This window comes from Meriones unguiculatus, chromosome 3 (genome assembly GCF_030254825.1).
Source record: "Meriones unguiculatus strain TT.TT164.6M chromosome 3, Bangor_MerUng_6.1, whole genome shotgun sequence".
In the NCBI taxonomy this organism is placed as follows: Eukaryota; Metazoa; Chordata; class Mammalia; order Rodentia; family Muridae; genus Meriones; species Meriones unguiculatus.
Genome location: NC_083351.1, coordinates 25,172,122 through 25,185,923, shown reverse-complemented (window position 1 = coordinate 25,185,923; position 13,802 = coordinate 25,172,122). Strand labels below are relative to the sequence as shown.

The 13,802-nt window shown below is 49.4% G+C and overlaps 1 protein-coding gene across 3 annotated transcripts; it reads left to right on the top strand.

Moving 5' to 3' along the window:
• Positions 1–5,873: 5,873 nt before the first annotated feature.
• Lsm10 (LSM10, U7 small nuclear RNA associated) lies at positions 5,874–7,877 on the top strand. 3 transcript variants are annotated; one of them, XM_021646627.2, is made up of 2 exons: positions 5,874–6,026; positions 7,140–7,877. In XM_021646627.2, the coding sequence occupies exon 2, from the start codon at positions 7,164–7,166 to the stop codon at positions 7,524–7,526; it is 363 nt and encodes a 120-aa protein (XP_021502302.1). In that variant the 5' UTR covers positions 5,874–6,026; positions 7,140–7,163; the 3' UTR covers positions 7,527–7,877. The 3 variants fall into 3 exon arrangements, with proteins under 3 accessions (XP_021502302.1, XP_021502304.1, XP_021502303.1); XM_021646629.2 differs by having other exon boundaries at positions 5,941–6,130; XM_021646628.2 differs by having other exon boundaries at positions 6,026–6,196.
• The last annotated feature ends 5,925 nt before the right edge of the window (positions 7,878–13,802 follow it).

The window sequence follows — 13,802 nt, the reverse complement described above, 5'->3', positions numbered from 1 at the left end:
GAGAGAAAAGAAACCCAGGGATGGGGATATGGCTTAGTGGGTGATGTACAGCAGAAGAATGAGGCCCTGAGTTCAGACCCCAGAACCCACATGAAGCCAGATGCTATGGCATGTGTCTGTACTCTCAGCACCCTACAGGTGGATTTGAAGCAGAGATAGGGGAGCCCCTAGAAGCTGGCCAGGCAGTCGCAGCAAGAACCAACACCTGAAGCTGTCCCCAGACTCCTGCACGTGTGCCATGGCACACGTGTATCTGCACTTTACACATACACACACACACATACACTCACACACACAAAAAGATTTAAAGATTAAATGTCTTTTTAAAAAAAAAAAAAAAAAAAAGCCAAAGCTTCTGAGGAGTGTTCTGTTCAGCTTGTCTTGCAGGTAAGTCTGAGATCAGAGAAAAGAGCAGTTATCTCAGTGTGCACCTAATTTTATGTGAACTTGACACAAGCTAGAGTCACTGAAAGACCAGAGCCTCAGTTGAGAAAATGTCTCCATGAGATCAATCTGTAGGCAAGGCTGTAGGCCATTTTCTTAATTAGTGATTGATGGGGGAGGGCCCAGCCCATGATTGGTGGTGCCATCCCTGGGCTGGTGGCCCTGGATTCCATAAGAAAGCAGGCTGAGCAAGCCATGAGGAGCAAGCCAGTAAGCAGCACCCCTCCATGGCCTCTGCCTCAGCTCCTGCCTCCAGGTTTTTCTTGCCCTTCTTGAGTTTCTGACTTGACTTCCTTTGATAATAAACAATGACGTGGAAGAGTAAGCCAAATAAACCCTTTCCTCCCCAGCTTGCTTCAGTCATGTCTCATCACAGCAATAGAATCCCTAAGACAGTCTGTCATGGCTCACTTAGAAGGCCCCCTGTCCCCCACCTCCCACCCCCTGCACATGAGGACCTGTCACCTCTGAGAGGCAGTGTAAGCCAGGCAAGGGCAAGACAGGCTTTTTGAGGCCCTGCTAGGCCCAGGGAGGACACCTGGGGGTCAGATGCTTGCTCTTCCCATGGCATTTACTCTTTCCCTGAGTCTACCTTTATCTCCAAAGACATCAGCTTAATAATGTGCCGTGACATCTGTCTCCTCTACATTACCATTAAGCACGAGGCAGAGCCTTAGGCTGGCTGTGTGTGGTGTGCCTCCCCCAGGGCCTCATGTGAACTGCCTCAAGTCAGGGCTCCCTGAGAATGGAGCCCTGTCCCAAATGCTCCCTCTTGGGACCAGTGACCCTGAGTTCCCTCAGGGCCAGCCAACTGTCAGAGGTCAGAATCCATTCCTATAAGAGAAATACCTGAATGGCAGGGCAACACAATTGAGCAGGCCACTGTGTGAGATGGGGTCACTTTGAAGAGCCACTGAGTCCACACCCCATGGGAAGTGTGGTGATACGGTGATGGAACGCAAGATCTGGGAACCTGCCCTTTGGCTGCCCCAAGGCATTGAGTTTCAACTCTGAAAATTAGCCACCAGATGAAATTGTTATTTCTTACCCAGTAAAGACACCCTCCCCAGGTAGCACACGCCTGTGATCCCAGCACCCGGGAAGGCAGAGGCATTCGGATCTCTGAGTTTGAGACCAGCCTGCTCTCCAAATCCAGTCCAGGACAGCCAGGGCTGTTAGACAGAGAACCCTAACTTGGAGGAGGGGGGGTATGGGGTTTTCTTTCAGCTGAGTGTGGTAGCACATACCTTTAATCCCAGCAGCAGAGTCAGGTGGATCTCTGTGAATTCGAGGCCAGCCTGGTCTACAAATCCAGTCCAGGACAGCCAAGGCGAAACAGAGAAACCCTGTCTCAAAAAAAAAAAAGAAAGAAAGAAAGGAAGGAAGGAAGGAAGGAAGGAAGGAAAGGAAGGAAGGAAGGAAGGAAGGAAGGAAGGAAGGAAGGAAGGAAGGAAGGAAGAAAGCACAAGAATGGACATTGGCTGGTGAGCTGAATAAGATAACTGCTCATCGGCAGGAAATGTTCGTTTTTATTTTCCATTTAGTATTTATTAGCACGTGCAGTGCATGTGGAGAACATCAGACAACTGTCAGGATCTATTCTCTTACTCCACAGTGGGTCCCACTGGTCAAACTCAGATCATCAGGCTTAGAAGTGAAGAGCTCAATCCACTGAGCTACAATCGCTGGCCTCTTTTTTAATGTCTTCGTTTACAATCATGAGGGTTCTGGGGTTGTTTGGTTGTTGGTTTTGTTTCTTGTTTTGCTTTTTGCTTTTTTTGAGACAGGGTCTCACTATGTAGCTCTGACTGCCCTGGTACTCTTGACTGTCCTGTGACCAGGCTGGCCTGGAACTCACAGTGATGCCCCTGCCTCTGCCTCCCAAGTACTTGGGAATAAAGGTGTTCACTACTGAGTACAGCTAAATTTAAAGTTCTCTGTTGGGCCCTTTATTCATTTATGGTTATTCTGAGGCACATGCATCCCACAGGCTGCAGGTTAGGTCTACCAGTTTCTGTTATAGAAGACGATTCTTAGATTGCCTGCTGCAAATATACTACATGCATTCTGTTTAGCCTCCAACCAATCTGGCCCGCAGCTGGGGACTGACTGGGCAAAGGCGAAGGGAAGGTTCTGCAACTCTCCACACTGTCACACCCGTATACTTCACTGTCATCTGGGATGGGATCTAGGAGACAGGCCACAAGCTGCCCAGAAGTCACAGCCTCCTCCCTCCACCTGTCCTGCAGAGATGCTGACAGCCTGAGACATACCTGCCCTCTCAGTAAATAAACAAGAGATACACATCTCTGCTGATGAAGTAATCCCTGAGTTTCATGCTCCTAGACCTGCACAAATATTGAGAAAAGCAAGTTTATTTGCATGGTGGTTAAAGCATGGGAGTCAGGAAGGGAATAACAAAAAGAAAATAGGAGCTGCTGTGTGAATCCTCAGGCTCCATTCCTAGCACGGGGTAGTGGGGGTGGGGGGAGAAACTCTAAATAAAATTTCGACTAAGTAATATACAAGTCTCCATTTAAAATCAGACCAAAGGGTTTACAATATAGCTCAGCAGGTAAAGTGCTTCTCACACACACACCCCCACACACACAGATTTGAGTTCAAGCTACAGAATGCATGTAAAAGTAGGAGAGAATCCACTCCTCAAACTTGTCCTCTATCTTGTACATGTGCACTATGTCACGTGCATGCACACATCAGGCACTCTCACAGAATGAGTGAGTGAGTGAGCGAGTGAATGAATGATTGAATGAATACCAAAGAGGCACAAGGGCCCCATGCCCAGCACTGTTGGAATTGCAGCACTGTTGGAATTGCAGCACTGTTGGAATTGCAGCTCTGGTCCCATCTCTGCCTCAAAGTTTCTGTTGTCTTGGGCCAGTTACCACATCAAGAAAGCATCAATACGCTTGACTGTAGGAAAGAAGCAGACATTCTAGTGCCTTCTTCTGGCGTGCAGCTGTACATGCAGATAGAACATTGTTTACATAATAAATCTTAAAAATAAAATAATTAAAAAAAAAAAAAGCCAGGTGCTGTGGCATAATCCCAGCACTCTGGAAGGCAGAGGCAGGTGGATCTCTGTGAGTTCCAGGCCAGCCAAGTCTACAAAGCAAGTCCAGGACAGCCAAGGCTACATAGGGAAACCCTGTCTTGAAAAACAAAGCAGAAAAAGAAATCCTATTTTTGGTAATGTGTAGGTGAATTTGTCCCCTAGTGACATCTAAGTACCAGTAGGACATGAAAATATACCAGAGATATCTGGAGAAAGGACATCTGTAGAGCAGTCTGGGCTGAGTGCTAGCTAGGCATGGGGCTCAGAATGGCAGAGAAGGCTGTACAGAGGCAGGCATTGTGCCCAGGGAAACCTGATGAAGTGCTGTCACCAAAGCTTCTTTAGCTTAGCAGCTTACTCCCAGTTTTACTGCAGATAACACTCTGACCTAGATTCTGATGGGAATAGTTGTCTTCATTGGTCTTTTTTTTTTTTTTTTTTTAAACTGGAACTTGGAAGCCATTCAAACTGGTTGAAATCACCAGTCCTTCCCCTGGGCCCATGCAAGTGTCCAGTGGGTTGGATTAAGAGCAAACGCCACACTTAGAACAGGAAACCTCTGGAGTTTTCTCTGTGAAGATCCATGGGGTTTGCTCACCCCTGTGCAGAACACAAACCATTTCACTTCTTTTTTCTCTCAGTTGCTTCCCCTACAGGTCAAGCCATCCTACCCGAGGAAGGGGAAGATGGGGTGGGCGGGGGCAGCATCTGTCTCCTATTTGGGTGCCCCATAAATAGCTTCCCCCTCCCTGATTCATCATTTTGGTGACTGGCATAACACACAGTGAACAAAGCAGGCCTTACTCTGTAACAAACAACATAAAACAGAGTAGGGCAAGGGCTAGCACCTTGGACTGTGTGTGCACTTAACCCCAGTATTTGGGAGCAGAAGCCAGAACATCAGGTTCAAGGTACTCCAGGACATAGCAAATTCAAGGCAGAATGGGCTGCTGGAGACGCAGTGACAAAATGAAACAAAAAATAAAAATCACATTTTAAAAATAGTTATTTTGAGGCTGGGCACAGTGGTGCTCGCCTGTAATCCCGGCACTCAAGGAGGCAGAGGTGGGCAGATCTCTGAGTTTGAGGCCAGCCCGGTCTACAAAGCAAGTCCAGGACAGCCAAGGCTACACAGAGAAACCGTGTCTCGAAAAACAAAAATTAGTTATTTTCCAGCCAAGTGTGGTGGCGCACACCTGTAACCCCAGCGAATGGGAGGCAGATCTCTGTGAGTTTGAGGCCAGCCTGGTCTACAGAACAAGTTCCAAGATAGCCAGGACTATTGAGACCCCGTCTCAAACCCCACCCTCCTACAAAATGAAAGAGCACCTAATGCTCTGGCAGAGCTGGGTTCCCAGTACTCACATCCAGCAAGTAGTCACAATAGGCTCACAACAATTGTAACTCCAGTTTCAGGGGATCAGACAGCCCCTTCTGGCCCATGGCCAACATATATACTCTCTGTCTCTCTCACAGACACACATACTTTTTAAACAGAGATGGTATTTTAGGAGCTGGACAGATGTCTCAGCTGTTAAGAGCACATACTACCCTTTCAGAGGACCTGAGTTCAGTTACCCAGCACCATGCCACCAATACCTGAGTTCCAGGGAATTGATGCCTTCTTCTGACCTCTGAGGGCAACCATCTCTCTGTCACACCGCAGCATATCTTTACACAGACACACACAAACAGGGGAGTTAAATCTTGCTAGATTTTTTTTTTTTTTTCTGAGACAAGGTTTCTCTGTGTAGCTCTGGCTGACCTGGAACTCGCTTTGTAGACCGGGCTGGCTTCAAACTCACAAAGATTTTGCCTGTCCCTGCCTCCCCGAGTGCTGGAATTAAAAGCGTGCACCACCACACCCGGCTTTCGATTTTAATTGTTAATTACAGGCAGTTAAGAGCTGGGAACCAAGCTGGGCATGGCAATAGTATGAGCTTTTAATTGCTGAAGTTTAGCAGCTAAACCATCTCTTCATAGCCCCGTGTCTTCCTCTTTGAGACAAGGTCTCTCTATATAGTCCTGGCTATCCTGGAACTCTGTGTAGACCAGGCTGGCCTCAAACTCACAGAGATCCACCTGCCTTTGCCTCCGAAGTTACTGGAATTAAGGTGACCCACCCACGTCCGTCAGGCCACATTCCCGCAATTTGAATCAGGTGAAGAAGGTTTATCTCGTATCCTGTTTTTTTTTTTTCGGATTATTATTATTTTCAGATGTTCTCTCCCACGCAGCGCTATCACCTCAGCAGGCCACGAGGGGACACAGTTCCAAGCCCAGAGCCTACAAAGGTGGGAAACCAGACTGGCGGGGGAGGGAGGGGCGGTGTTGGACGTGTGGCGCGCAGCCTCCTGGGACTTGTGGTTCGCGGCCTGCGAGGCGCATGCTCTGAGAGCCGGGGCTCCCGCGGTTGCCATGGCTTCTCTGAACCGCGGTGGGTGGCGCCCCTAGACCAGGCCGGGTTTTGGCGGCGTAGCGCGCGGAAGGCGGAAGGCATCACGCGGTGGGTAGAGAGGTCGAGTGCGGGGCTCAGGGCGCGCTGGGACTCGGGCGGCCTCTTTCCCCGGCGCACAGGCTGCAAACTCCTTTTCCCACCCTTAACGCGCGGTGAGGAGTGGGAGTCACTCGCCACCCGGGTTTTCCCGATGGGACTAACAAGCTTGGCCGCTAGTGGTAAGCCCCAGGCCTGCAGTCCTGGAAGTGGCAGGGCCGAAGCTACTGACGTCTGGGCCTGCCTGGAGATCTCCAAGACTTGTCCCGTTGGATTTTGTTTAAGGCAGAGTGTCCTTCTGTAGACCAGACTGGTCTGGAACTCGGAGAGCCGCCTGCCTCTTTCTCCTGAATGCTGGGATTAAAAGGCTTGCGTCTTGGCTAGGTTTTGTTTGGTTTGTCTTGAAACAGTGTCACACCCTATAGCCCAGGTTGATCTGGAGCTCACGAGGTTATTCAGGATGGCCTGGAACTCGAGACACTCCTACTGCTTCAGCTTTTACAGTGATGGTATTACAAGTGTGCGCCACCACGGTTGGCTAGGTTATGTAGAAACAAGTACCTGGCAAAAGGACATAAATGAATTACAATTTACAGCAGTGGTTCTCAAGCTCATTGGCACATTAGAATTATCTGGGGAGCTTTTAAAAAAAAAATAGTATAGTGGTGCACGCCTTTAATCCCGGCACTTGAGAGGCAGAGGCAGGTGGATCTCGTTGAGTTCGAGGCTAGCCTGGTCTACAGAGAGTTCCAGGACAGCCAGCACTATGTAAAGAGACCCTCTCTCAGAATAATTGCAAAATAGGATACCTTGCAGGATGTGGTGGCCCACACCTTGAATCCCAGCAATTGTGAGGAAGAGAGGCCCGAGGATCTTTGTGAATTCCAGGCCAGACTGGTTTACCTACCATTACATATCAAGGTCCAGGCTAGTCAGGGCTATATAGTGAGAACCTGTCTTTGAAAACAACAACAAAAGCCTGAACCTCTCCTCCCCAGGTCTCTGGGATGTAGAGGCCAGGCAAAGTTTTCACCTCGGTGCACAGCGAGGCCTCTGGACCACTAGTGTGGAGTTTCAGGGCTTGGCAAAGGTCAGTTACATCCATCTGTGTGCTCCTGCCCACAGTGAGCAGCCAGCCGGCGTGGAGCGATGGCGCTGAGCCACTCCGTGAAGGAGCGCACCATCTCGGAGAACAGCCTCATCATCCTGTTGCAGGGCCTCCAGGGCCAGATCACCACTGTGGACCTTCGAGACGAGAGCGTGGCCCGAGGACGCATTGACAACGTGGATGCTTTCATGAACATCCGCCTGGCCAACGTCACCTACACTGACCGCTGGGGGCATCGGGTTGAGCTGGATGACCTCTTTGTGACAGGTCGAAACGTCCGCTACGTCCATATCCCCGATGACGTGAACATCACTGCCACCATCGAGCAGCAGCTGGAGATCATCCACCGTGTGCGAAACTTTGGTGGTCAAGGTCGGAGAGAGTTTCCCTCCAAAAGGCCTTGAGGCCGTGTCCTCATTAAGGTTCCTTACCTCCAGTGTTCTGAGCCAGCACCCTGCCATCCTCTCCTCCCAGTGACCTGGTGTCTTGAAAGACACCTGTCACGGCTGTCTTTCGACGGGTTCCACTTTTCAGACACAATTGGGACCCAGAGTTTCTTCTATCTGTGGCCTTGGGGTAGGTGATAATCCCTCTTTTTGATCCTTTGCATCTGGAATCTTCGTTTACTGACTGATCACATCTATCAAGGAGTAATCAACTCTGTCAGTGAGGATTATTGAGAGTGAATCACTCTGACTCCCGTTTCTCTTGACACTTGTTTCTTTTCTCATAAAACCAAACTTGGATCCATGCAAGGCTGTGCCTGGTGTGTGCTGAGCGGGCTTCTTCTGGCTCCTGTGGAGTTCAGAAGGCTGGGAAGCACAGGAGGATTTACTCAGTCTAGAATGTGGCCCAGGCAGTAAGGCTTGAGCTTTCCCCGGTATCATGAAGGAAGCTAGTGGAAAGTGGCCTTGAGAGTTCTTGAGGCCCTTGAGTCTTACTGCTATTGACTGAAGCCGAGTGTCTGGATACCCTGGGCCCTTCCCGAAGCCTGGAGAGTTCAGCAAACAAAAACTCAGTCCCAGCCAGGCATCTCGGTTCACACATGTAATCCCGGCTTTCAGGAGGACCATCTTGGGCTAAGAGTGATGTCCTCTTTAAAAACCAAAACATACTGGTTGTAGTGAATACGGTAGGATTTGCTGAAGGAGTCGGAAGCAGGAGGATCCTGAGTTTGAGGCCAGTCTGTTCTATATGCTTTAGCCGGGTGGTGGTAGTGCACACCTTTGATCCCAGCACTTGGGAGGCAGAGGCAAGAGGATCTCTGAGTTCAAGGCCCACCCGGACTGTAGAATGAGTTCCAGGGCAGCCAGGGCTACACAGAGAAGCGCAGTCTCGAAAAACAAAAACAGCTCAAGAAGAAAGAAAATGGTCTGAGGAAATAAAACAGGCGGACAGGGAGTGAAAACTGCCATGCAGAGATACTGAGTTGGAAAAGCTTGTGGGGAATAGAGTTCTTTGTGCTTAAGAAGGGCGTGTGGGCAGGAAGAGATGAGTAAATGATCTCAGGCTGTGAGCTCTAAGGACTGGTTACAGTTTCTCTTGAGAGGAGGCCTTGCTGGAGATTGACCCCAGGGCCTATGCTAAGCACAAAGTCTATCAGCTGAGCTACATCCCAGGCCCCGGGTTCCAAGTTCTGAGACCCTGCCTCCAGGAAAAGAAAAAAAAAAAAAAGAGAGAGAATTTTTCTTTAAGTTACTCTACCTTCTGTTTTGCCCGTGTCAGAGCTTCAGAAACTTAAAGACTTTACCAACCCCCTTATTTTCTTTTTTGGACCCTAGAGTCTTTTCTTCCCTGGCAGGGAAGTCTCATTAGGGGGTTTTCTAATGAGCATCCACTGAGATTCTTGCGGTTGATCCTGAAATGTTGGTGCCCCTGACCAGAAGACCCTGTCCATCAGTCACTCCTGACCCAAATGTTAGGTTTATTTTATTTTATTTTTTGAGACAAGGAATCACTGTGTAGCCCTGGCTGTCCTGGAACATGAAGACCAAGCTAGCCTCAGACTCACAGAACTCCACCTGCCTTTGCCTCCCAAGTGCTGGGATTGAAGGCATGGGTCACCTCAAGCTGCTGGAATTTTTTTTTTTCCTGTGTATGGGTGTTCTGCCTGCATACATGTCCAGGCACCATATCTATACCTGGTATCCTCAGATGTCAGGAGAAGACATTGGCTCCCCTGTATCTGGAATTAGGGATAGTTACGCTCACCATGTAGATGCTGGGAATTTAGTCTGGGTCCTGTGTAAGACCAAACAGTGCTGTATAATGCTGAGCTGTCTCTCCAGCACCGGACCTTTTCTTTTTTCTTCTCCCCTCCTCTCCCTCTTTCCCTCCCACTTCTCCTCCCTTTTTCTTTTCTTTTCAAGACAGTTTTACTATGAAGCCCTGGGTTGGCTTGGAATTCATGTTAACCAGACTGGCCTCCAACTCCCTGCTTCTGCCTCTATCTCTGAAGTGCTGGGATTAAAGATAAGTTCCATCACAGCCAGCAGTGTTAGATTTTTGTTCCGTTTGTTAGTTTTTTGAGACACAGTCTCATGAACCCCAGCCTGGCCTTGAATTCACGATCTTCCTGCTTCCACCTCTCAAGTACTGCTATTATCGGAGTGCACCACTGCAGCCTGCTCAGGCATTAGGCTCTTTTGCTTGCCTTAAGGCCTCTCAGGCCCAGGAAGTTCTTGGATCTTCGATCAGTTAGGTCAAATGCAGCCCACAGCTCCAGAGCTATATCTCTCTGGAGCGTCTTGTTGCCTCACGGGGAAATGAGCTAGCTCTTGTCTCCTGGCAGCTCCTGAGACTTAACTTACACACACGTCTCAGGCTCCCACATCCACCTTTTCCATGGTTTGCTAAATTTCTTTCTACATAGACATTCTTTCCATTCCTTCTTGAACTCTGGGCTTTCGGAATTCAGAAACTAAAAATAGTCTCTGTGTTCTGTTGTGTCTTCTATTCCCCTGAGGTAACAAATGGAGAGTGACCTGTCTGTGAACAAGAGGGGCCCAGGAACACCAAGGAAAAGATGAGAGTGTGTTCCAAGATGATGTTGGAGTCTAGATCACCGTGGCATTTGCTCAAGCTTTCACATCCACCTTTGTTGCAGCACTATCCAAAGTGGGGGTCCCATTGATGGCAGAACCTCCAAGAACTCTTGAATGCTCAAGCAGCATTAGTCTCACAGTCCTGGAGAGAAGAGTTTGTGGTGGAGGGGATGCCGCTGTTTGTAGGAAGGGGTCCACCGAAGCACAGAGGGCTGGGTCTAGCTTATAAGTCGGCTCACGTCGGAGACACAAGGAACATTGATATGGCCACTTCTCAGCATGGCTGAGCAGGTGGGACTTGATGAAACCAGTCCAATGAGCTCTAGTCTGGCATCCCTGCTGAAGGGCCAGCAAGGGTGACAAGATCCCTTGAAGTTCGCATTAATGTTCCAGAAAGACCCAGAGATACAGCACATTTGTGAAGAGTGACGAAAGCAGCTTAGATTCTGCCAGGGAGTAGAACTATACCAGCAGAAAGGTGGCATGCTACCTAGTTCTGGTCACAAGTTTACTAATGGCTGTGCTCTAAGGCTATAAGTAATTCAGCTGCGCATGGTGGCACATGCCTTTGGTCCTAGTGCTCAGAGGCTGCTGGGTCTTCTTGAGTTCAAGGCCAGCCTGGTTTGCCTACACAGTGAGTTCTAGGCCAGGGATACATAATAAAACCCTGTCTCAAGGTGGGGAGGGGACAACGAAAGGGATAAAATAACCTTTGGAGGAAAAAAACGGTTTTTAATGGTAGAAAGGCTAAGAACTACTGACCCACTCCATTATGTCACGGTTGGAAAAATAGGTCCAGAGAGGGAGGAAACTTCCCGAGTTAGTGGCCAAGTTCAGTGAGTGATACACTAGGCAGCAAAATGGTGGTCAGAAGTAGCCGCTGCTGCTACGCCCTGTGTCAGGGCTTGATGAGTTCTACAGGGGCAGAGCTGCAGTATTCCCCTGTGTATTATTAATAGTCTCATCATACAGATGTGTAAAATGATGGGCTCGAGGTGACCAACAGAGTGGGCATCTCAGGTCAGGTCTGCCTACTACCAGATTCCATCTCTTAACCACTTTTATTTTGTGGGATTTTTTTTTCCCCAAGAGAGGGTTTCTCTGTGTAGCCTTGGCTGCCCTAGACTCTCTTTGTAGACCAGGCTGGCCTCAAAATCACAGAGATCTGCCTGTGCCTCTGCCTCCCTGAGTGCTGGGAGCCACTATGCCCAGCTTTGTGCTTGTTTTTAACACATGGTCTCAGGTAGTCCAACCTGGCCCTCCCCTCCCAAGATGCTGTGCTTATGTGTCGGGTTTATCGCAATACAAATATGAGACTCAGAGCTTCATGCCTGCTAAGGCCAGCATGGTACCACCTGGGCTACCATGGGACTATTCTGTTTCCCAGTACTCTTGACATTCTATTGCTCATCCACAGTGTGAGTTGGACACTCAGTACTTGATATACCACTGGATCTGGTGGTGCAGGCCTATAATCCTGGCTGCTGGGGAAATGGAGGCAGGTTAAAGGTTCAAGGCCCGATAGTGCTATAGACTTGAGTGGAGAGGCAGCCTGAGCAACTTTAGAGACTGTCTCAAAAACAAAAGCCCCGGAGGTACAGCTGAGTGGTGAAGTATCTGCTACCTTAGAAGAAACCATAGGTTCAGTCCCGAGCACCATAAAAGCAAAAACAAAGAACACCAAACACTACCATACTTAGCCTTGGCGCTTGGACACAGAGAAGCTAAAAACCAGCTACTAAGGAGGCCTGAGGTTCTGTAGTCTGAAGAAGCTCCTGGGGGTGAGGTCTCCCCTCCCTCTGTGATAGTCCAATCTGCCTATACCTTGTCAAGAAGCCAGCTTGAGCTGTTATGACAGGTGTCACTTTGTTACCACAGCACCATCTGTCAGGGAGCCAGAGCTGGAGAGCCAGCAGGAGACTGTCACCATGAATATACATCCCAGAGATCCTTGAGTTGGTGTCCTGACTGATGACAGCTTTTTTTTTTTTTTTTAATCGCTGGCTGGCACCTTTAGTTCCTAATCCTTACCCTCTTTCTCCTCCTCTGCTTTGCTAAGAATCCTCTATTTTGAGTCAGCAGAGAGTCTACAGGGAGTTGGGATGGTGGTGTCATTGCCCAGTGATTCATCTAACTGATAATTAGAGATCTGAAAACCCCAAAACTCATTCCTGTCAGAGTCAGAGCTTCCGGAATCCCTAGTCTTCCCCCCTTTGTCAGAGGGAGGGGTGACGTGGGTCTGGCTTCTGCGTGCCTGCCTTTGGGTCACATGCCTCGCAGAGACTCCCTGACCGAGACCAGTGGGCATTCAGAGGGTGTGGTGAGCTGGATCTGAAACTCACTGGGTCCTCCCAGAGATGGTGTGATGAGTGTGATGTGTTATCTCTGTTTGGACAGCCAGGATTTACACTGAGTTACCTAGCTTGTGACACAACCGGAATTCAAGCTCTAGCCTTTTTGGAATCCACCAAACTTTCTTTAAACCACAGTCCAACCATTATGGGCTGTCATTGCAAAGATTACACACACACACTCTCTCAGCACTAGCACTAGTCTCTAAAGTGCTTCACTTTGCATAAGACACCTTGAGGGCTGCTCTGATTACTATTGTTACCCAGCCTTATCTGCAGCTCAGTAGCCACCAAGCCTTCAAAGAGACTAAGAAAGGCTGCAGGCTGGGGCAGCTAGACCTCATTAACAGCAGCCTTCATGTCCCAGCAATACCTTGTGAGGAGATGACAAATGAACGTTTACTCCTAGCAGGGCATAATTGTGGCCACGTGTACCTGCACGTGGATACAGAATGACTTAGGAGAGGGGAGCAAAAAGCTGAGAGTATGAAGCACCCTTGTTAACTCTGAGACAAAGGAACGGGACTATGGCCGCTGGTACTGCTGCCACCGAGCCCTTCTGGCTGCTCCTACATGGCCGTGGAGGGAAGCCAGGCTTTCCGAGGGCCCCCAGTGAGTCACCAGACTGATGCAATCCCTTTAAAGGGCTCATCTGCTGGTGCAAGAAGCTGATTCATGGAGGGCGTGGTTGCTGGAGGAGGAGAAAGGGACGGAAACTGTGGCAGGAGGGAGTGAGATAGACAGTCGGTTGTGATCGTTCATTGGAGCTCTTTAATCTCCTTGGACAAGACTCCAGGGATGTCCAGGATGAACTTGGCCATCTTTGAGGTTTCTAAAGGGCCTAAAATGAAATGAATTGTGAGCGCAGCGACAGCAATTCCTGCCTTCTTTGAACCCAACTTCAGCGCTTTTCCGTATACAGTTCCAAAAGCCGAGAAATGCAGATCAAGGAAAGGCAGCTTTTCTAATGAATGCGGTGCGGCTGGTGGCTCTTGCAGCCACTTAGAGTCCCCCAAACGCAGCTAAAGGAGCGTAGGGTCGTCAGGGTTCTGCAGAGCCAAGGTGGGGCGGCGACTCCGTCCCAGTCCCACTGTAGATGTAAATTAGCGGTAAGTACCTCCCCCTCACTGGCCAATGGTTTTACGAATTTCGACCCGGACTCCACCCAGAACCAATCGACGATCTTATCTGGGCCTCCTGCCTGAAAGCTTCCGCCCATCCTCAAGATGGCACACCGCCCCAGATTTAGGCAAGGGGGCGGGGGGCGGGGCAGCGGGACGATGCG